The sequence below is a fragment of the Pelobates fuscus genome, chromosome 1 (genome assembly GCF_036172605.1).
Source record: "Pelobates fuscus isolate aPelFus1 chromosome 1, aPelFus1.pri, whole genome shotgun sequence".
NCBI classification, from domain to species: domain Eukaryota; kingdom Metazoa; phylum Chordata; class Amphibia; order Anura; family Pelobatidae; genus Pelobates; species Pelobates fuscus.
The window spans coordinates 484,866,547-484,890,380 of NC_086317.1; the positions used below are offsets into that span (position 1 = coordinate 484,866,547).

The 23,834-nt window shown below is 44.1% G+C and overlaps 1 protein-coding gene across 4 annotated transcripts in view; it reads left to right on the forward strand.

Moving 5' to 3' along the window:
* LOC134573014 (gastrula zinc finger protein XlCGF26.1-like) overlaps positions 1 to 23,834 on the forward strand; it is a 430,963-nt gene extending 407,129 nt beyond the window's left edge. For 3 of the 4 annotated variants that reach the window (XM_063432400.1, XM_063432384.1, XM_063432375.1), the window contains exons 3-5: positions 265 to 391; positions 575 to 676; positions 22,148 to 23,834. In XM_063432400.1, coding sequence (XP_063288470.1) covers positions 265 to 391; positions 575 to 676; positions 22,148 to 23,634 — 1,716 coding nt within the window. In that variant the 3' untranslated portion in view covers positions 23,635 to 23,834. The remainder of the gene's footprint in view (positions 1 to 264; positions 392 to 574; positions 677 to 22,147) is intronic. The other variant, XM_063432392.1, reaches the window with a different exon arrangement.

Consider the following 23,834-nt stretch of genomic DNA (forward strand, 5'->3'; position numbering starts at 1 on the left):
TGTATGGAAATATTGAGGAGTTGGTTAGTTTAAATTCACGTTGTAGGTCCGGGAAGTGCTTGATAAGGTCGTGTTGCATAATTTGGTCTAATTTGTTAATTCCCAGTTTAACCCAGGTGTTCAGTGAGAGCCAGGGTGAGATTGCTCGTAGGGCTGTCAGTGGTGTGCGTAGATGGTGTTTTGTTTGTGTCTTAACACATCCCAGTGATGCAGGGTAATATATATGTTTATTGAAGATCTGTTACAATTACATGTTTTATTTAGGAACAATGCGAGTTTGAGAAAGTGGCCGTTTACTTCTCCGAGGAGGAGTGGAGATGTTTAAATAAAGAAGACAAGGAGCTTTACAGAGATGTAATGATGGAGAATTACCTGACCCTCCGGTCTCTGGGTAAGAGCATTTTATTCTGTTTAGAGGAAATCTTTCTCATAAGAACACATTTATATCTGGGACAAAAGTGACAAGTCTTCGCATGTGATCCTAAACACATAATAATAAGAAAATCCTAATAAAATTGTAAAGATCTTAAAAGCCATCTAATTTTTAATAATCTCTCACATTTAATAAATACAGGAAGGATTCATATGACGCCTTTGATTATATCAGTGATTGAGCGAGGGGAAGAGCCGTATGTGAGGAATCCTCTGCAGGATAGTCTTTTGAATACTCGCCCAGGTTAGTAAACTAACTGTAGATAGTGTTGGGCTCTATTTTAGGTCAGGGATCTTCTGACTTCTTTTTTTTCCAGGCTTCTCAACTTCTTGACCTCAGCAGGGGAACTGGATTATTGAGAATCTCTCCATAGAGCTCAGTGTGGTGAAAGTTTGCAGTGTTTAGTTACTCTTTATGCCTCAGACAGACAGACTGTTTTGCGTTGTTCCCAGGTTAAAGGGATAAACCATTCATATTATTTATTGCAGTTTCTGTAATTTGCACATTTTGATTGGTTCATTTTACCACCCCCTACTCTGTGACATCATAGATTATAACTTTGCCCTGAACTGGGTAAGATCGTGTACAGCACATACACAGTGCAGCCTCCATGAAACTGTGGGAGTTACAATCCACATTTTAAGCAAATATCCCCTAACCCCAAGTCCTCCACACTTAACACTTGCCCTTAATTCCCGAAGTCACAGCTAAACCTGACTGAGCAGCTGCTAATCACTCACAATCCCTTCCCCTAGCATTAACTTTAAATGCATAACAGTGCTGTGTGCGTCAATGTGAATCGGAGCAACAGTGTTGCTAAATCCTTCTATATGGATAGACCACAGACCTATCCCCCAGCACTCTGTCTGTCTCTGCTTTTCAGATCTGATGGAACTGACATTAATAATGCAAAAGAATGAGGTTGGTCTCCAGGTACTGTGGAGAGCCTATTTTTGGGGGTCAGAAGCCAGGGACTCTTAGTATCATAACCAGTGGTGTATTTTGGATCTGTGCTGCTCTAGACATGACGGAACTTGGACACCCCATAATTTACATTTGCCCCACCCCTTTCTGTCAATGCCACACCTCTTCCTGTTAAAGACTAACGCACACACTTTGACTGACAGACACACTCTCAGATACACTGACACACGCACACACAATCACTGACTCGCAGACACACCCACTCACACTGACAGGCATACACAATCACTCAGACACACACACATTCAGTGACACATACTCACAGACACACTCTGACAAACACACACACTCACTCTCAGACATACACTCACTCAGACACACACACCTCAACACTCACAGATTATTTCTCCTTTGGGAGAGCTGGGTGGATTTTCTACCTGGGGTCCAGTGGGGCTGCTGGCCATGCTGTTGTGGAAGGCAAGCGTGCAGGCAGTCGGGCGGCTAATTGAGGTCCAGGTGGGAGATGAGGGAGCGCTGATTTGTGAGCTCTCCCTGCTCAGCTCCCTTGCGCGTGACAGTGTGATGCTGGAATATGCCGCCGCCCGCCTGGAACTCAGCTTACCACCTGCCACCAGGCTAACAAGGTGTTTGCCTGGGCATTTGGGGCGGCGTTTTTTGCCGGCCCCTGGAACGTGCCGCCGAAGGCAAATGCCTTGCTTGCCTCGCGGCAAATAGAGCACTGATCATAACCACAACACATGGGTGTCCAACCTTTTGGCTTCCCTGGGCCACATTGAGTGAGGAGAAATGTCTTATGCCGCACATAAAATATATAATATCGTTCATGTATATAAGTAATAAAATTTCATTATTATTTTTTTTATATATTTTTCATTATAAAATTTAAAAAAAGAGGACAATCAAAAACTAGTGGGACCTTTTTTGTGAAACTAATGCATCAATGTCTGATTCGATGAAAGTGGTTGCAATTCTCAGTGAGTTGTCAAGGCACTTGCCAGAAATTTTACTTCTATTTTTACTCTTTGTGTGCTTATGATTTTTCCAGAAATATTATGATATTATATTGATGACCTTTCCAGAAATCTTAAAACCTCTTCTCAATTTCCTGCTTCAAATCGAAAAGCAAGGCTGCATACTTCTCTCTGTTCACAGGAATGTGTTTAGCCAATGTATTAAAATGTATAAAATTATTTTCCAGAACTTGAGCTTGCCATACTTTAAGTTTCATTTCAAACGCTGTTATGGTTTGAACCATTGCATTGAGAAGTTGGTTTAACTAATTTAAATGAGTTATCACCCCAACCATGCTAAATCTGCAAGCCATTTTTCATCTTAAAGTTTTGGCACAATCTTTTCTTTTTGATTCCATGAATGACTTGATTTAATTTAACAAATCATAAAATCTTCTAAGCATTTTATCCCGACTTAGCCACCTTACTTCATTAAAATCACTTGCAGTTACAGATAAACTAAGCCAAGTGTTTAATGAGCAATCATTTGAACCGTTTGAAAATCGACTGCAACTCTTCATATGCTTTTTAAACTGTTCAATACCTGTTAAATTCAACAACCAGGCAATATAATCTAAGCAGTTTAAAATTGACTAGGACTGTATGCAATTTAATTTACTAAATGGTAACAAAATACAATAATCTACATTAACCAATTAAAAGAAATTAGCGTCACAAAATGATATCTAAGCTTTGAATACTTCCTGTCTGTTTTTAAGCTAAACTAAGATAATTTAGGAAAAATAGTATCAGAATATCAAAGGATTGTATTCCAATATCTTCAATCATTACTGACTATATATCCATTATTGTGTATTTTACTTGAGCTGCAGTTTCTAATAAAGTAAACAGGCTAATATCCCCCCTAGGAATATATTTGTTCGATTTGCTTCCAAATATTTTAGCTAAAATAGAAACAGGCAGAATAAAATGATCACATTGAAGCTGCTGGGATGGTTTCTGTTCCTCTGGAACAATGGATTAGTCCAGTGGTAAAAGTTAGGAAAAGTTAAGTGAACGTAAGGCCGTAAGAATTTACAGGAGGTGTGTAAGTTGGAGAGTGTGTTTCAGGGAATGTCCGTTAGAGAGTGTATTCTCTTAGAAAGTGTTCTCTTGAGTAGAGTGCTATATTGAGTGGAGCAAACTTTGTGGTAGCACTTCATACAACTTCATACAATTCTGTTCAAAAATGTGTTTTGGCACAGTGCACTTTAATTAGGATTTCAGTGTATATCACATGCTATATAGCAATACTTTGAAAATATGTACAGTTTTTGATTGCTGTGTATATGTACTGTGTATTTTGAGATATATAATCACTAGTAAATGCATAGATTTCTTTATAAAACAGATCTAAAATTGTGCTTCCCTGCGCTCTGTCAGGCACACAATCAGCATAGACTGTCTGCAAGTGAGCCGGTCCTCAGGCCCTGCTCCATTAATTGCATGCATGCATTGAACGTGCTTCAAAGGTAATGCTCTAAGAAAATCTGGCAAACTACGTGATTGTTGGTATTATGTGTGCTGTGGTCAAGGTGTCCTATTGACTCATGATCCTTAACCCCTTAAGGACCAAACTTCTGGAATAAAAGGGAATCATGACATGTCACACATGTCATGTGTCCTTAAGGGGTTAAAGGGACACTATAGTCACCAGAACAACTACACCTTAAAGGGATTCTATAGGCGAGGAAATCAAAGCTGTTTTACTGGCACTATAGGCTCCTGCAGTGCCCCCCTACCGCAGAGCTGAAGGGGTTAAAACTTCGGACACTGGAGGTTCTCATGCTGTCCAGCGTCAGATAACAGACCAAACGTGCCGTTTCAAGTCAGAAAGTTACTATAATAATTACCACTGTAGAATGAAGTGGTCTGGCACCCAGACTACTTCAATGAGCTGAAGTGGTCTGGGTGCCTACAGTGTCCCTTTAATGTAGTTGTTCTGGTGAGTATAATCATTCCCTGCAGGCATTTTCATGTAAACAGTGTTTACATTGCTCCCTAGGGACACACCTCCAGTGACAACTCCTCAGATGGCCTCTGGAGGTGCTTCCTGGGCCAGTGCTGCACAGTGTGCCGTTTAGCATCTCCATGCTCAGCATGAAGCCGCTGAATTTTCCTCATAGAGATGCATTGATTCAAATACAGCCGGCATTTGGTCCCACCCCCATCCAGCCTCCTTGCCGATATCAGCCAATCCCTATGGGGAAAACATTGGATTGGCTAAAATCATTTACTGTATTTTTACATGTATAAAACTTTTTTTATTTTATTTTATTTTATTTTTTTTACATTTTTGTTTAGTCTAAAATTGGGGGTCAAATCCCAAAAAACAAGTACTGTGCTCAAAGACTCACTACTATTGGGCGGCAGCAACGACCATAGTACCAGAAGCTCAAGGAAGCAAGGTGAATAGTTGGTGTAGGACCCACCTAAGAGGTCTGCCTTGACGTGGCAGGTGGGAATTCCCTCTAATGGCCCTTGGAGTGACTAAATAACCTCAATTTGTCTTAATATACAGGGATTTGGAAAAGAGTACAGGTAACTTTTTTTTTTTTATTGCGGGTCGTCTTTTACACGGAATGTCACTGCAGGGGTTTGAAAAAGAAAATAAACACTTGTGCGCTGGGCTTGCCAGCCAAGCTAGTCACATGTGGCTGGAGCTTCGTCAAAAATCGAATTATTAAGTCAAATACTTACAGCACTTACTCAACGCTAACTCGCTAACATAGTACACCTCTGCGTTCTGCTGACCTACTTGAAGGAGAGGAAGCGCTTCTCCATAAATTTGATTGGGTGCCAGGCCCATCTAGGGTTAACCCTGCCTGCTGTAAACATAGCAGATTCAGAGAAACTGCTATGTTTACATTAGGGTTAATCCAACCTCTAGCGGCTGTCTCATTGACAGCCGCTAGAGGCGCTTCCACGCTTCTCACTGTGATTTTCACAGTGAGAAGATGCCAGCGTCCATAGGAAAGCATTGAGAAAATGTCGGAAGAAGGAGAGTCTCCGGCGCTGGAGAAAGGTAAGAATTTAACCCCTTCCTTCCACTTCAGCCCGGCGGGAGGGGGCCATGATGGTGGGGGGGGGATCTATTAACACTAGTTTAACACGAGTTTGTTTTCCTGGCACTATAGTGGTCCTTTAAGTTTGAAGTTTCATCTATGTAGTAGATGGCACGCTAATTTGGTATCTTTTTGCTTGATTGCCATACTTAACGGTACCAAATTAGGGAATTCATATCTCCTAAGTAGCTGAAACAGCAATATTAAGAAAATGGATTTAGTAGATTGCTCCATAATTTGATATCCTTATGTGCGATTGCATCCATTAGGGATAACCAAATTAGGGAGTTGTGTTTTAGTACGTAGATTCCCAATTTGAGATCCTTAAAATAGAAACTTAGAATGTGACGGCAGATAAGAAACATTCGGCCAGTCTAGTCTGCCCAATTTTCTAAATACTTGCATTAGTCCCTGGCCTTATCTTATAGTTAGGATAGCCTTATGCTTATCCCACGCATGCTTAAACTCCTTCACTGTGTTAACCTCTACCACTTCAGCTGGAAGGCTATTCCATGCATCCACTACCCCCTCAGTAAAGTAATACTTGTTGTGGTACTTTTTCTTCTTTTAACCCCTTCAGGACGGAGTCAATAGTGCATGTTCTGATGTAAACAAAAACTGGAATTTGCGCTATATGTCTGTTCACCCGTAGTTCCCCTCTTTCATATTATATGCACCCACACTTATTATATATCATTTTGTTCAGTAGAAACAGGGCTTTAATTTATCATTAACTATTCATATATAGAACATAATTCATTATGAATAAAATGTAAAAAAAAATTGAGAAAATAAGATTTTTTTTTTACATTTGTATTTCCGTCTGACATTTTAGCTGTGAATCCTAATACTGTTAGGTTTTACTGCAAAAAAAATGCACATATTTGTAATCAGCGATGTCTCACGAGTACAACAGTACCCCCCATTAACAGGCTTTATGTTAATGTTTTGGAAAGTTACAGGGTCAAATATAGAACGTTCCATTTTCAAATAGAAATTTGCCAGATTGGTAATGTTACCTTTGAGACGGTGTGGTAGCCCAGGAATGAGAATTACCCCCATAATGGCATACCATTTGAAAAAGTAGACAACCAAAGGTATTGAAAGTGGGGTAGGTTTAGTCTTTTTTAGCAGCCACTTAGTCACAAACACTGGCCAAAGTTAGCGTTTATATTTGTTTTTGTGTGAAAAAAGCAAAAAACTAATATTTGGCCAGTGTTTGTGACTAAGGGGCTACTAAGAAAGACTGGACATACCCCACTTGCAATACCTTGGGTTGTCTACTATTGCAAATGGTATGCCATCATGGGGGTAATTCTCATTCCTGGGCTACCATACGCTCTTAAAGGCAACATAACCAATCTGGCAAATTTCAATGTCAAAAAAATTAAATGCAAGCCTTATATGTGACGCTCTAACTTTCCAAAACACCATAAAACCTGTACATGGGGGGTACTGTTATTCTCGGGAGACTTCGCTAAACACAAATATTAGTGTTTTAAAACAGTAAAACATATTACAACAATAATATAGTCCATAAAAGTGCAGTTTGTTTGTAAAAAATGCAAAAAACGTCACTTTTACTGAAATATCATCGTTGTAATACAATTTACCAGTTTAAAACACTAATATTTGAGTTCAGCGAAGTCTCCCAAGTAAAACAGTAGGGAAAATAGGGAACACCTACTGGATCTCTCAGAAGCAACTGACCTGGAACCTGATTTGACCCACCTGGCCACCATGGAGTGGGAGCTTGAGCTGGATTACAAGCAATTGTTTGACTCTGCACAGCAGCAGGTACCAGAGACTGGGGATTTAATAGACCTTACATCTGAATATGTTGGTCAGGTAGATGTGGAAGGAACCGTATTCTCCACACCTGAATCACGGGGATACTGGGCAGCCATCCCAGATCTCCCACCTCCAGGCATGGTAACTTATGCAGCAGAGGTAGAGGTTGTCGGTCTCCCCCTTCAGCAGCAGATTGAGTTACTGGGAATAGAGGTAGTTGATCTCCCTCCCCAGCTGAAGTTTGCGTTACAGGGAGAGGAGGCAGTTGGTCTTTTTCCCCAGCGGAAATGTGTAACCCCAGCAGAAGAGCTGGCATCAGGACAGAGGACCACTGGCCTCTGCCCCCAACTTGCAGCAACGCTGGAAGTTGAGAGCAGGGAGGACAGCCTTTCAGTGATGATGGAACTTGAGGAGTACACCACCACCCCAGCTGAAGCGCTGGCATTGAGTCAGAGCGCTGTTGGCCTCTGTGCCCAACTTGCAATGACGCTGGAGTTGAAGAGCAGGGAGATCAACCTTCTAGGGAAGGTGGAGTTTGAGTGCGCAACTCCCCCAGCTGAAGTGCTGGCATCGGGGCAGAGCTCCACTTGCCTCTGCCCAACCCCACTGGTATCCCGCGAGCTTCAGGCATCAGACACTGCTGGTCCCACGGAAGAGCGGATCCCAGAGCAAAGCACGGCTGTTACAAATCGCTATTTGTAACTGGCCCTTTAAATGAGAAATTGCCCTGCTTCCCTGGATTGTGGAGAAGCATGTTTGCCAGCCTCCTGCCTCATGACTATGGCCCCTGGAAGATTGTGCCCCTGAAAACTTATTAACATTTATTGGGTGTGTATGGCCCTTTAAGAACCGTCTGGGGACATATTGTGACTGTGCTGAACAATACCCCTTTAAGACTATGTCCCCAGACCTGTAAAATAACTTGCCCCTGGCTCTCTCCCACTTGGTTCAGTAAATAGGGCTTACTGAACCAAGTACCACACAGGCGGACCACCCAGAAGTTAAAGTGTGCAGGCAATTTACCTCCCAGGCTGTGAGGTTACTGCAGGTTAATTGCCGAGCGCTGGGTGGCCGCCATTCGGCAGCCGAACACGTGGCGGCGGCCATTTTGGTCATATGAATGCGGTCAGCGGTGTATGCTAAAGATTCTGTGGAACTAAAATCGGCTACACATTTTGCCGAACACCGCTGACCCTTACCTTCCCCATACTGAACTTGCAGCTCCAGAGACTAAGTCCCGTTCGAAATGGGACTTAGTCGTTTTTTCGCATGAAATTGACCGACCGCACAGCCCAAATCTATGGAACTGTTTTGGGCAGGAAAATGTGCTTGCGGTCGGTCATAAAAGGACTTCCAGCTAACTTTTGATCCACTGGAGGGATTTGGCTGATTTTTGGAAGTGTTTATGTTTGATGTATGCTGAGTCTGAATATGCAATACTTTTATTGAAATTGGATGTATGGTTTTAAAGTTACAGTGTGTGTGTAAAAACTGTATTTTTATTGTATGTAATAATTGGTTTAACTGTTTATCTGAGGGGAGGGAACCTGTGGGCTGTACTATGCTGTTATTGGTTAATTTCATCCTCCCCCTGGGAGTGTCCTGTGTGTACCTTATCCTAATAAAAAAGCAGGCTGGGTGTTCCAGTCCTCAGACCTCTTCTGACCCTCAATACGTAGCCTTGTCTCGTTATTGGAGGGAACTGCTATATCTCACTGGGGACTGCTATGCGCTGCATATTCCCCTGAGCTCTTAATCACTTAGCTCTTTTAAGAGCTTGTTCCGGATACGCTCTCCAGGAGGAGAGATCTTCCCCACACGGTCCTGAATGCTGAAGGTTCATTCCAGGGTGGAAGGAAGACGGCGCAGCTCCAGTTAAGCTACGGCGGTTGTGGAGTCTGCGGTGGTTGTAGTGTCGTCTGCAGTGCTTGGAGTCCTCTGAGAGCGCTAGGAGCATCCATCAACGGAGGGTACTCGGTCGGAGTACACGGAGCTCCGTTACAACGGCTAACCTCAGACTTTTGCCACAAGCACTGGGGGATCTCTATCCAATACAAATGGATGGGACTCTGGTCTCTACCTGTAGTCCCCAGGAAGGCTGGACAATGAGCTCCGATCCCCAACCCCATGTCAGAGGGGGCCCAGCCACCCTGCCTTCCCCTCCAGCGGCTGAGAGAGATCCAGGGATACAGGACAGTCTGCACGCATCGCCATGTATATGCTCTAGAAGATGCAGAGATCGGCTGGGTAAGTGCTGCTCTTCCATGGGCAATTTGTTTGCGGTACCGATTCGGTGATGGCCTTGATGATCTGGATGTAGTCACTAACTTCAGAGTCAACTCGTCTGGGGTCTCCTGTATTGGTCTTCTTCTGAATGGGGAGAAAAATGCTGGAAACTATTCTAAGCTGGAGATACAGGGTTCCAGAATTGCTATTGGGGTCTATGGGGGTCACAGTGGCCCCCTAAGAGTGGAGTCATATGGGGATAGGTTTGAGTTTGGGAAGGGGGCCATGGCAGATTCACTGGGAACTCTCTTTCTCCAGTGTCTAAGAGGCACAGGGTGACCGAGAAGCCCAGTCTGGCCTGCCCAAACCAGACTTCCACAGACTGATCGGCTATGAGGGCTCCATGCTCCCGACCGGGACAAACTTACAAACTATGTGGAACTTTGTCGAGAAGGCTGCCAGGATGGATGGACTTTTTGGGACTTATTACCCGACTAACTCAGGCACAGACCGATTGGAGGTCTGGTACCTGGTTAGTCTACCTTTGGGGGGAGATATGTGACGGTAGTCACCATCACTGGGGATGGAAGACAGACACTATGGGTGGACTCCCATATTCCTTTTGTGTTTTGTCACATGGTGCCTATTATTTGTGCAGGGTATGTTAAATATGTTGCTGGTCTGTGCATCTCCCCCTCCCCCTTTTTCCTGTCCTATTGTTTCCCCAGCAGGGCGTTGTCCCAGGGACACTGCCAGACCAGTTTAATCTAGCTGCTCTGTCCCTCCTCAATCTCCCATCAGCCCTTGCTATTGTCTGACCCCACTGTGGCGGAACCAACCTCGCCACTGTGAACTGGAGAAGTCTGGTTGCTAGCCTCCTGCCCTGCGACTATGGCCCTGGGGTGTATTAACCCTTCAAGAAGTATATTTGGGCACAATGGATTTTTGTATGCTGTTCCTGGCCCTTTAAATACTTGGGAGCAGTATTACAACTTTTAAACTGGCACTTCGAATGCAGTCGAAGTGCCGAAGTCGTCGAAGCGCCGAAGTCGTCGAAGTGGCCACCATTACAGTCGAACATATGGCGGCGGCCATTTTAATCCAGTCGAATGCGGTGAGCTGTACCTTCCCCCTACCCTTCGACACTGCGGCTGGAGACTAAGTCCCGTTCGAAGATTCGAACACACGTTCGAACGGGACTTTGTCGTTTCTGGGTGTAAAACAGACCTCTGGTAGACAATATAACACCACGGAAACAATCCCAAAAGTCGAAGTCGACGATTCGAACGCCGTCTTCGGATGGGACTTTGTAACTTTTCAGGGCAGAAATAGACCGACCGCTCAGCCTGAATCTGTGTAACTGTTTTGGGCAGGGAAATGTGCTTGCGGTCGGTCATAAAGGACTTCCAGCTAACTCTTTAACCCCTGGATGGAATTAGCTGAATTTTGGATATGTTTGTAAGTAAAGTATGCTGATTATTAATATGTGTTTTTTTATTAATATGGGATGTCTAGTTTTAAAGTTATAACAATGTATGTTTAAACTGTATGTTATAATTGGGTTACCTCTCAGGCTAAGGGGGGGTGGGGGGGAGAATATGTGGGAGGTAACCATTGTGTGATTGGGTAATGTTTAATTGGATGTGGGCGTCTCCCTTGCAGGGGAGAATTGCATAAAAGCAGAGTGTATGTAATTAAACCAGAGAGTTCTTCTTGACCCTCAATACGTAGCCTTGTCTCGTTATTGGAGGGGACTGCTATATCACACTCGGGATTGCTATGCTCTGCATACTCCCTTGAGCTTTAATCACTTAGCTCTTTTGAGATCTTGATCCTGTTACGCTCTCCTTGGAGGAGAGGACTTTCCCACACGGTCCTGAATGCTGGAGGTTCATTCAGGGTGGAAGGAAGACGGCACGGCTCCAGTTAAGCTACGGCGGTTGTGGAGTCTGTGGTGGTTGTGGTGTCGTCTGCAGTGCTTCGAGTCCTCAGGAAGTGCTAGGAGCATCTATCAACGGAAGGTGATCCGTTACACCCACCCTTCCTTGCACTAATCTATGTAACCTATTGTATGTAAATGAGGCTGTTGGGAGCTTAAACTATGTGTGCTGTATTCATTAAAGGAGTTGCTGTTTTAACCTTCACCATGTGTCGTCTGGTGTTTGGTCCAGGGTGGAAAAGGCCCTAAGTGATCCCAGTCAAGCCTCGGCATCTGGGTCTGAAGTGTTTCAGGGTCCCTGATAGCTACAAGGAAGCAGACTTGGCGGAGGTACTCGGTTGGAGTGCTGCAGCTCCGTTACAATACATATATGGGGTATTGTTATACTCAGATGTTGCTGAGTACATCTAAGATCATTTTATTTCAATGTAGGAATTGAAAATAAAAATAAATACCACAAACATGAGAAAATTGTAGATTATGCTAGCTTTAGTGTACCTATAATCTTATTTTTATTAATGACAGGAGACGAATATTTGCTCAAGTCTCTCTTTACTAGAACTCCACAGCAGCACAGAGAAAAACAACCAATCAGAAAAAAGTTAGGTACTATAAACTCCCCTCCCCATACATCATTTCCTCTTTCAAGCTGCGACAAAAACAGAACAAAAGGCAGAAAATAGAATGGAGAAAAGACGAAGTCCTAGAAACAATGAATACAACAATGTCCACCATCCGAGAAGAACTGTCAAACCAGATAGCGTTGATAGACTGTAAGCTGAAACGAGAGAAAACAGAATTGAAAAGGTTGGTTAGCCAATGAAATGTACTCTGAGCAAAACGTGTAGGCACCCAGTGAAATAACCAGAAATAGCATATAATATTAATAGATCCCAACCCCTACTTAGGAAAATAAGAACAAGTGACAGGTAGCAGAGACAACAAGCAGAGTTGCATACATACCAGATGAACCCAAACTATTAAAGTTAAACAAGGGAGGGATAAGAATGGGAGGGAAATATTTGCCTCCTGTCATTAATAAAATTAAGATTATAAGTACACTAAAGCTAGCATAATCTGCAATTTTATAACATGACAGGAGGCTTCATATTTGCTGTTTTAATGCTCAGTCAACAAATCCAACAATGTTTGTTTCGCTGGTACCTGTTTCAAGGAGAAAACCAGAGCAAAACCCAAATGGGCCTTCCAATTGCGAGGAGTGACAGCGGATGAGTCGATGAAGATGTCAGCTGACGTTGTCCGAATAACTACTGAAAAACACTCAATCTGCTGGTAGACCGTACGTGGGGATGTGAGCCACTTCCTGGAAGACGATCCATGACCTGCAAAGTTGATCTAGTAACCATATTCCTGCGGATGCAAATTCCGAAGATCATTTGCGGACTTGGAACCGCGAGAAAAAAACGCCACCATGTCTTCCCCTCTGTGGAAGATGGCTCCTCCGATCGTGCCAGGGTCACCTGGAAATGTGGTCTTGCCGGCAAACTCCAACCTCCAGTAAGGCGCCTGAGACCATCACCAATTCCGTCACAGAACGGAATAGGGTCTTTTCGTTCCCTCATGATCTACCAGTCGAGTGATCTCATCCGGGGATGAAACAACTATGCTGGTAAGAATGCAAGCAAAACCAGTTGTCTACCAAGTGTTTCCAGTACTCCAATTGGACTGCGGAACCTGCGACTGTGGTAGGCCAAGTACCCCCAAGGGACGTCCTATCAGGGTTACAAACTGAATTTGTGTAGCGAAAATACCAAAATTAAGTGAACGTAGCCAGTAGTTGAGAAATCCGTCCAAATCTATCCACGTCGAGGAGTGAAAAGGTGGTCCGGGTCCAGGGGTTAATTGGGACCTGCATAGACGAAGAAGAGTCGACACGTGCTGTAGTCGCGTGGACCGCAAAGGAGTCGAAAGCGGTTCGAAGAGTAGGCGGGTTGGAGAAAAAACAAATCGGTCCTGGTGAGCGTCCTTGAGACTGTCGACTGATTAGGGAGAGAGTGGAATAATCCGAATAGCTGCTTGTACGATCCTGTTCCAGTTCAGTCCTGCCAAAAGTCTGTGGTGGGACTTATGGTATGCGCGTCACACCCAAGATGGGTGAGGCATCTAAGTAGAGTGAGGCATCTAAGACTGTATCCATAACTGTCAGGATCTGTTATCTCCAAGAGTGGATCGTAGGTCAAAGGACCCAGGCTTTTGCACTCGAGGCCTGAAGTCTTGGCATCCCTACGAAGGAATATCCCCCATCTTTGCCTAGCGACCTTTGATCTCATATTGTTCTCTAATATGTAGATAAAACGACAATAATAGCTGACTCCCGAGAATAGATATAGCGAAAGCAAGGGACATAGTTTCCACCGTCCGAAGTAGGGGCTGTCCAGGTAATCTGACCTGAACCCGACAACGTTCCTGGGTCATACTCCAGCGGGAGGGTGCGTCCCGACTTTGTGACGTCTGAGTGGGATTCAACGTCAAACAGGGTTCCCCCATAAAGTCCAAACCGTCATCCTTGACGGTACCTGAATAGGCGGCTAAGCGAAAATCAAAATCAGGACTGCTCCCATGAAGGGGACTAGTGTACTATATCCGAATAGTGTTCTCCAGATACGTTCTCAGAGGAGTAGGGGCAAAACTTCCACCTATCCCCGGAATGTTAACAGCCAGGGAATCCAAAATCGCTGGTATCTCCAAATAATCCACACATGAGCCACAGCTTAATGCTGGAACAAGACTGATTTAATGGGGCGTTCGGTACAACGCCGGTGTGACTGTAGTAGTAGGTATCACCGTCTAGTATTCCCTTATCCCAAATAACAGAATATCGCCAATAATCCACAGTGTAAAAATATCGCTGGTATCTCCAAATAATCCACACATGAGCCACAGCTTAATGCTGGAACAAGACTGATTTAATGGGGCGTTCGGTACAACGCCGGTGTGACTGTAGTAGTAGGTATCACCGTCTAGTATTCCCTTATCCCAAATAACAGAATATCGCCAATAATCCACAGTGTAAAAATATCACTGGTATCTCCAAATAATCCACACATGAGCCACAGCTTAATGCTGGAACAAGACTGATTTAATGGGGGCTCAATTTATGTAACCCAAAACTCCTCCTCTGGGCCAGGCTAGATAATTGAGTTTAAGCAACATACTAAACTCAATTATTTACTGGCGAGAAGTGTTACATTTTTCACAATTTTCAGAAATATATGTTATGCATAATAAAACCATATAAAAACCATATCACTGAGTAGCTGAGGGTGATGGGAGCAACATATCCAAATTGCAAGAAAATCAGTTCGGTAAGTTTTGTTGCATCGTGTGTGTAACGGCACCCCGGGCATAAAAGGGGTTAAACGCCGTTTAGAGGATATTCCCCTTCCAGATACACAGGCAGCTACCAAAGACCCCAATCTGCCGAACAGGAAACCATATGAATGCCGTAAACAGCCGAATAGGAAAAACCATACGAATAGGTTTACACTCCTAGCAGTCAAACTGGAACAGCATACAATAAATCCCCCCCAAGAACGAGACAAGGCTCCGTTTTGAGGGTCAAGCAGGAACAGCCAGAGCTGTTGGTTTATTGTTCTTATATACACATTAGTACCACCCACAGGGTTTTGGAAAACAACCAATAAACACGTACAATACAATCAGACACTCCCACACAAAATCCTCCCCTCTGCCTGTGATACAATTACCTTACACAATGGGTAATGTAATTATCACAGGCAGAGAAATAGTTTTTCCACATTATTCATAACTTTAAAAGTATGCATCACATTCACATAAAACTTACATTTTAAGAATCATAGCATACTTCAAATACAAACATACGTCAAAATCAAACAAATTGGTCCAGTGGTTCAAAATATAGATCGTAGTCCTTTGTGACCAAATGAAGCATGGCTTTTCTGCCAAAAAACAGTTCCACAGAGTCTTCTATCCTGGAGATAATTGGGAAGTAATCCAATTATCTCAAAGGACAGAGGCAAAACTCCATTACACCCATTTTCAGTAAAAAGACATAGAATTACATACGGTTACACTTATTACATAAAACATACACATTCTACATATCCCCAGATAGCTTAGATCTGAGCGCACATTTTTACTGAATGGTGCTCAGACCACACACATACAGTTCAATTGCCATGGAGCCAAAGTCTTTCCCATAGTCTTTAATTATACGAATGGGCTCCATGGCATAGCTATCTGGGGTATCACCGCTCAAACAGGGCAAGCACCGAATGACCCGGCTTTCGTGTCTTTGCAGGGGAAAATCAAGCGTTTCAACATGGGGCCATAGTCTAAAGGCAGCACGCGGGCAACCAGGCTCCTCCGATGCACAGTGTCGAGATTGGTCTTGTCACATCTCTCCCCTTTTCAAACAGACTAACAGGGTATCTGACCTCCTGCCGGTCAGTGCCCTGGTTAGTCCAGCAACCCACCCATAAAACACAATTAGTAGTACAGCCCACCCACAATAAATGGTTACTACACCTGAGTACGGGGAAAAGTTGTCCATGTCCAGGTGCCTCACCACAGCTGTGTGGGGGACTGGTACGCTGAATTGGTGGGTTGCGAGGTGGGCAGAGACCAGCTGTACTCTGCCCTGATGCCCGCACTACCACGGAAGTAGCCTGGTGGGAGCCTGGTTGCTGGAGGGGGAGACCGACTGTCTCCCCTTTGGATACATAGCTGTGCTGCTGGAGGGGGAGACTGATTATCTCCCCTTTGGACAAAGCACCATGCTGCTTTGGGGGGAGACCCCTTTGGCTAAACAGCCCTGTTGCTGGGGGACAGGACCGACCATCCCTACCCCCTACGGTCCCATCTGCACCGGTGTGGGGCTTATCATCTCCCCTTGGTGGGCTAGGCTGCCGCTGGGGAGGAGGGACGAGGTTCTCCCCTCCCAGTAGAAGACTCTGCTGCTGGGGAGCAGGACCGACTGTCCGTACTCCCTGTAGCTTGGGCGCAGAGACCATGGTCCCATCTGCGCCGGTGGGGAACTTAATGTCTCCCCTTGGTGGGCTAAGCTGCCGCTGGGGAGAGGGGGTAACAAGCTCCTCTCCCTTACACACTTTCAGCCGCTGGGGAGGGGAGACACTGCTCTCCACTCCCTGCATTTCACACTGCCGCTGGGGAAAGGAGACACTGCTCTCTATTCCTTGCAAATCACACTGCCGCTGGGGATCTGAGCCGACCGCCCAGCATCCCTGTAGCTCACCCTGCCGCTGGGTAGGGAGGACGATGCTCTCCACTCCCTGCACTTCACACTGTCGCTGGGGAAAGGAGACACGGCTCTCTATTCCCTGCAAATCAATCTGCCGCTGGGGATCTGGGCTGACCGCCCAGCATCCCTGTAGGGCCGGTGGAGAGACCTCAGTCCCATCTCCACCTGCCGCCTGGGGTTCCTCCGAGTAAATCTCTACAATATCTTCCCAGCTGAAGGGGTCTGGAACTGGATCTGCCGCTCTGCTTTTCTGTCGTGCCTTTTCAATGGAGTGGAACAGATGTTGGTAGTCCTGCTCCAGCTCCATCTCACGGGTCGCTAGGTGGGCCAGGTCTTGCTCCACCTCGTGATGGTCATCCCAGTCGTACATACTCTCCCTCCACTCAAAAATGTCAGAATCTGCATACTCCAAATACAAACATACGTCAAAATCATACAAATTGGTCCAGTGGTTCAAAAGATAGATCGTAGTCCTTTGTGACCAAATGAAGCATGGCTTTTCTGCCCAAAACCAGTTCCACAGAGTCTTCTATCCTGGAGATAATTGGGAAGTAATCCAAGTATCTCCAAGGACAGAGGCAAAACTCCATTGAACACATGGCAGCAAAAGACAATAAAATACATAAAAATATATAACTGTGCAGCCATTGCATAAAACAGGTACATTCAACATATCCCCAGATAGCTCAGATCTGAGTGCACATTATTACTGAATGGTGCTCAGATCACACATACAGTTCAATTGCCATGGAGCCAAAGTCTTTCCCATAGTTTTTCATTATACTAATGGGCTCCATGGCATAGCTATCTGGGGTATCACCACTCAAACAGGGCAAGCACCGAATGACCCGGCTTTCGTGTCTTTGCAGGGGAAAATCAAGCGTTTCAACATGGGGCCATAGTCTAAAGGCAGCAGGCGGGCAACCAGGCTCCTCCAATGCACAGTGGCGAGTTTGGTCTCATCACAGTGTGGAAGGTTGACCGGCTCACCATGCGGTTGTATCCGATTCGGAGTTCCACAGATTTGGTAGCAAGAGCCGGTCTCCGTTCGGATGAATTTATACGAAAACCGCCTGTGATGGAATACAGTTGATTCGTGCAGAGTGCTCCCCTAGTTCGTCTGTTTGAAACTCCCGAACGCCATTCTTCTACTGTGTGGGGAAAGCGTTTGTATGGGACTTCCATGGGGACCGGGTGTTTGTGCGAGTGCCATGCCCCAAACAGATCCAGGCACTCGACGACTAGGTCCCGCTGGCCGCGTTCAGGAGTTTAAGATGGCCGCCATCCTTTGTTCTCACCACGTGCGTCCGTATGCCGCCTAGGAGCACTCAATTAACTTGCGGTTTTCGTATATTTACTCAGGGTTCCATGTTCTAGTTGCTACCCATTATGGTCTCCGTTCGGTAAACAAATGATTTACCGAACCAATAAAATAAACCGAACAATCTAGGAAACGTAATAGCAGGGAGAGTCGAAGTAGCTGAATGGGTATAGGAGAATCCTTCACAGCCGGTTATACCAAAATCTACACACCTGTAATATCTGGGGCTCCCCCATCAGCCGTACAACCTCCAAGAGTAAATCCAACAGGGAGTAGTAGTAGGGTACCCACAAAGTGGGCCAATCCCAGGAGCTGTACCTAGATAGTCAGTTCCAAGCGGCCTCTACCCTGTCCAATAAGGCATCAGGGAAACATGTAAAAAGGTGGGGAATCTCCCTCCGTACTACCTCAGAGAGTTTATCCCGAGCGAGGATATAGTGGCATGGGTCCAGCAGACCAATCATAGGGGATGTAGCAGTGAGAGTAGTTTAAGCATACAATACCACAGGTAGCACATCTATAACGAAAATAGTAACACAGTCGTTAGACCTAATGGAGGGGTTCTCTCCTCTTACCCAATCGCTGTCAAGTAGCGTCTCCTCGCTTCCCATAATCCTTATAGCAAGAGCTGTAGTATCAGCGGCAAACCACGGTATGTAGCACAGACCTCCAAATTGAGTTGACCGTAGGCGGAACGCCCCTCTCTGAAGACACCGGTGTCATGTACTTACCTAAGCCCATAAGATGAACAAGGGTAGGAACAGTAGGATAAATAACCCTGTTGGGCAGTAACCAGCGGTGGGTTCACCCTCAAGAGGGGGAGTAGAATCCAGCACTGTAAGAAGCTGTCATGCCCGCGGTAAACTGAGGAAACCATATACTTGGTTGTCTTGGCCTGTGCACATGAGGGGAGCTCAGTAGCGGGTTGAATGTACGAGAGAGACGCACTCTCAAATAATGTAAACGGTATCCCTGCCAGTCTCAGACTGACAGTGTGAGAGGGCCATACCCTCTAATAAAACTCAGTGTTTAAGTCAGTGTCTGGCTCCGTATATGAGAGTGGTGCAATTTGCCTCGATATCAGCCACTGGCTGAGGTTAGGGGAGGGTCGCGCCCTCTAATGGAAACTTAGGGTCAGGTTCTGTATATGAGAGGGGGTTCCCTCTAGTCCTGTAAATTAGCCTTTGTTTCGGGCTGAGGTTATGAAAGGGCCGCACCCTCTTATCGTGCAAACCAGAGCCGATAAAACTAGTCGAGTCGGACTGAGGTCCTGAGAGGGATTCGCCTTTGACCCTGAAATCACTCTCTGTATCAGTCACCTGAGAGGTGTACTTAAACTGGGAATAAGTATTGTTGATAAAAGTCGGAGTAACAATCCAGTCTAGGGCCGTGTCCAAGAGTCTAATAATGGGAAGAGGCTGAGAAACTGTAATAGTTAGAAAAAATACTGAATCTACAAGCGGCTGCCTGGATCCCGCGCAAGTGTGCGGGATCCAGGATGGTCGCCGGTAGGAAAAGCTGAGGAAATGCTAGGCTAAAGTAAAGTTCAGAATAGGAAAAAATACGTACCTCGGAGGTAAGGAAAAATAACGGACAGGGAGAGCAAAGAATAGGCAAACCCAACTGACCTAGCCAAGAACTAAGAATGTCGTAGAACAGAACTACCTAGACATGAAAATGGGTACTGGCTATGCAGCTAAATGATTAGTTGCTAAGAGTCAAGGATTTACCGTGCTCCCCTGTTGGTGTTGAGCACTGATCCCTGTATGTGTATTAGAGTAAAACTCTCCTTGGGGATGTGCCGTCGCCGAGCTGGTGTAAGCCGTGGCTGCCCGACCGGGGGCCTTTGCAAAATCATTGTCCCTCAGGCACGAGATATAGGGCATTCACCCTCCAAATCATATTTAGGTGCACATAGACAGGTGTCACTTAAGATATTATGGTAGCAGTGCTTACCTGGACACCCACCTATCTCCGTGTCAATAGTGGGTACTGAGATTTCCTCAGTAAGCGGGTCAATCGAATGGGCCCAGACAGAGCAGGCCAGTCAAATGGGCACAAACAGAGCAGGCCAATCATAGGGGCACAGGCAGTGCAGGCCAAACACGGTGTTTAATACGACCGCCGTAAGGAGCAATGTGTCTGAGTAGGGTCTCCAGATATGTTGACAGGTCCCCTGGGTATATCGGTGCTAATTACTCCTATACGTAAAAGGTCTTCCAGGCCGTGACACCTATGGGAGTAACCCTAAACCAGGCAACTGGTAGACTCCTAAGTCCTATAGGTAACCACAGATAAAATTCAGCTGCAGAAAATCCCCCTGCAACACAGGCTCCAATGTATAGAGAAAAACCCCATAGAACTTGCCCTCTATAGGGCAGACTGAGTGGGGTTTATGGGGCCAGCTAAGGTCCAAAAAGCCATAGGTAGGCTGGCAGGGCTCTTCCAGATCGTCACTAGGAGGAGGACATAACTTACCTATTTAACCACCTTCTATCAAAATATACCGTTCCCCCTGTCACTTTAAAAAGTGTTATACAGATGGAAAGGGCTAGTGAAAATCTGATGGCTTGAAGAGCCTTCACTTCTAGGACAGTGACAAAGTAAGGAAATACAACCTACAACCAAGTCCTACAAACTACATGCTCTTTCGTGATGCCAAATATCCAGAAAGGTGAGAAAGCATTCGGGGGGGGGGGTCGCGAGCAGGCACAGCCTCCTCCTCCCGGTTGGACGCACGTGGTCCGTCTAGGGAGCCGGCTGTGGAAAATAAGTTCCGGCCGCAGGGTTCTCACGCTACTCGCGAGCACCCCAGGGACGGTAGGCAGCGCACGGGATTAGACCTCAACTTCTTTACTTCCTGGTTACCATCATATTCCCTGGTGGGGATTATATATACCTATGCTGCATAAACTAGAGCAAGTTCTGCTCTAGCAAATGTGAGTACGTTATTTTATTTCTTCTTTTTACATTTACAAGTATATATTGCACTATTGGATCCTTTCTATGTATCTCCACATATAATCTGCATACTGCACTCTGCCTGAGACAATCAAAATGTCTATTGCTGCATATATCCTGAGACGGGGATTGTTCCGTCCATGCGCATTAACAGCTGAGCTCTGAGTTAGCTCTGGTAAATGTGAGTGTGAACATATAGAAGCACTCGTACATATATTCGTTCTACTTACCGTGCTGCACTATTGTTCCTCTGTCTTTTTATTTTTGATGTTGACTGTATATACACCATCATAATAATACTTGTGTACGTATATGTTTTTTTTATACTATACTATCTAGGGCGCGGTTTCCTTCTTTTTTTTCTGTCTATACTATATATCACAAGGTTGGGAATCCTTGTATTGGTTACTGCTGCCGAACACCACCATTATTTTACTATTATAGTGAGCGCCGAATCCCCCCTTTTTTATAATTTAAAAATGAGATACTAAAATGCCTCAAAGACCCATCTCCAGGTTTTTTTTCTTTTCAAAACTGTACTGGAATGAAATTCGTGCTAAAATGACTGTGTAATAAGGCCTTAAAAATGCCATATGCCAAACAATATGGTGTCTATTTTCACAAATGATATGTATAATGGGGTAATTGTAACTAGCAAACTGCTACAATGCCCCAAAATGAGACCTAGACCCATTAAATTCATCTATCAAAATTCTAACTTAAAATTTTTTAAATGGTCAGGTCTCTTATATGGCGCTGTGACTTGACTGGATCGTGAAGATGTAATCAAAGATGTAGCTGGAGGCAATATGGGGTTTTCCCACAGGAGTAGTACACAACAGATTTACAAAATACACACATATAACAAGATGGTTTTTTTTTTGTGGTTTTTTTTATGTATGTGATGTGTTTTTTTTGTGTATGTTAAAAATTAGGAATAACAGAATTTTGATCCACAATATAGCATAGATTGACAGTTAAATGGCTACTACAAATGCACATATAGGTGTGTATATAGAATTTTGATAGTGAGGGCATTAAAGCCATATGATAACTTTAAGGTCCTTCTCAATCACTATTTTGCTTCATAGTAACATTTCTGGTCGCAAGTGAAAATATTAGGTTATCCAAGTATGGTAAACAATAACTTATAGTGACATTTATTTATTTAACTTACATTACCTTTCTTTCAGGTTGTTCAGTCAGCAAAAGTTATCCTGGTGGACATGACATGAACAGAAATGCACTAAGCAAGACTATGAATGAATATTTTAATAAAAAGACCAAAGACTCCAGCTCTAAAAAATCAAGGACTCCCTCTGAATCCTATATGCCTATAAATGAGATGACAAACAAAGAAACAAAACATTTTCCATGCACAGAATGGTGGAAATGTTTTAGTTGTTGTTCAAAATTTGTTGTCCAAATCAGGAATCCTACAGGAGAGAAACATTTCTCATGTTCTGAATGTAAGAAATGCTTTACTCATCACTCAAACCTCGTTAGGCATCAGAGAACTCACACAGGAGAAAAACCTTTCTCATGTTCTGAATGTGGGAAATGCTTTCCGTATAACTCCTATCTTGTGAAACATCAAAGAACTCACACAGGAGAAAAACCATTCTCATGCTCTGAATGTGGGAAATGTTTTAGTGTGCAATCAAACCTTGTTATGCATAAGAGAACTCATACAGGCGAGAAACCATTTTCATGTTCTGAATGTGGGAAATGTTTTCGTGTGCAGTCCAACCTTGTTCTGCATAAGAGATATCACACAGGAGAGAAACCGTTCTCATGTTCTGAATGTGGGAAATGTTTTATTAGTAAAACAGATCTTGTGAAACATCAGAGAACTCACACTGGAGAGAAACCATTCTCATGTTCTGAATGTGGGAAATGTTTCAGTCGGCATGAGCATCTTGTTACGCATCAGAGAACTCACACAGGAGAGAAACCTTTCTCATGTTCTGAATGTGGGAAATGTTTTAGTGTCCACACAAACCTTGTTTTGCATAAGAGAACACATGCAGGAGATAAACCTTTCTCATGTTCTGAATGTGGGAAATGTTTTGTCACTAAATCATATCTTGTTACACATGAGAAAACTCACACAGGACAGAGACCTTTTTCATGTTCAGAATGTGGAAAATGTTTTGTCCATAAATCAGTTCTTGTGAAACATCAGAAAACTCACTCAGGAGGAAAACCTTTCTCGTGTTTTGATTGTGGTAAATGTTTTGTCAGTAAATCAAATCTTGTGAAACATCAGAGAACTCACACAGGAGAAAAACCTTTTTCATGTTCTGAATGTGGTAAATGTTTTGTTAGTAAATCAAATCTTGTTATACATGGGAGGACTCACACAGGAGAAAAACCTTTCTCATGTTCTGAATGCGGGAAATGTTTTGTACAGAAATCCGCTCTTGTGAAGCATCACAGAACTCACACAGGAGAGAAACCATTCTCATGTTCTGAATGCGGGAAATGTTTTGTATGTAAATCAGATCTTGTTACACATGAGAGGACACACACAGGAGAGAAACCTTTCTCATGTTCTGAATGTGGGAAATGTTTTAGCCAGCAATCACATCTTAATAGCCATCTGAGAACACACACAAAAGATAAATTTTGTGATGTTCTGAATGTGGGAAATGTTATAGACAATGCTAACATTTTATGAGGCATTAATGGATAGACATGGGAATAAATATTTTATTGAGAATGTGAGGCATCCTTAAATTGTTTTTCAGGTTTTATTTACACATTATGGACACTTTATATAATATATCCCATTCTTTTTTTCAGTAGAAAATATTTTGGATAGATGCTTATCCTTTTAAGTATGAAGTTGTCTTTGTTTTTGTACTTGTGTTGTAAAAT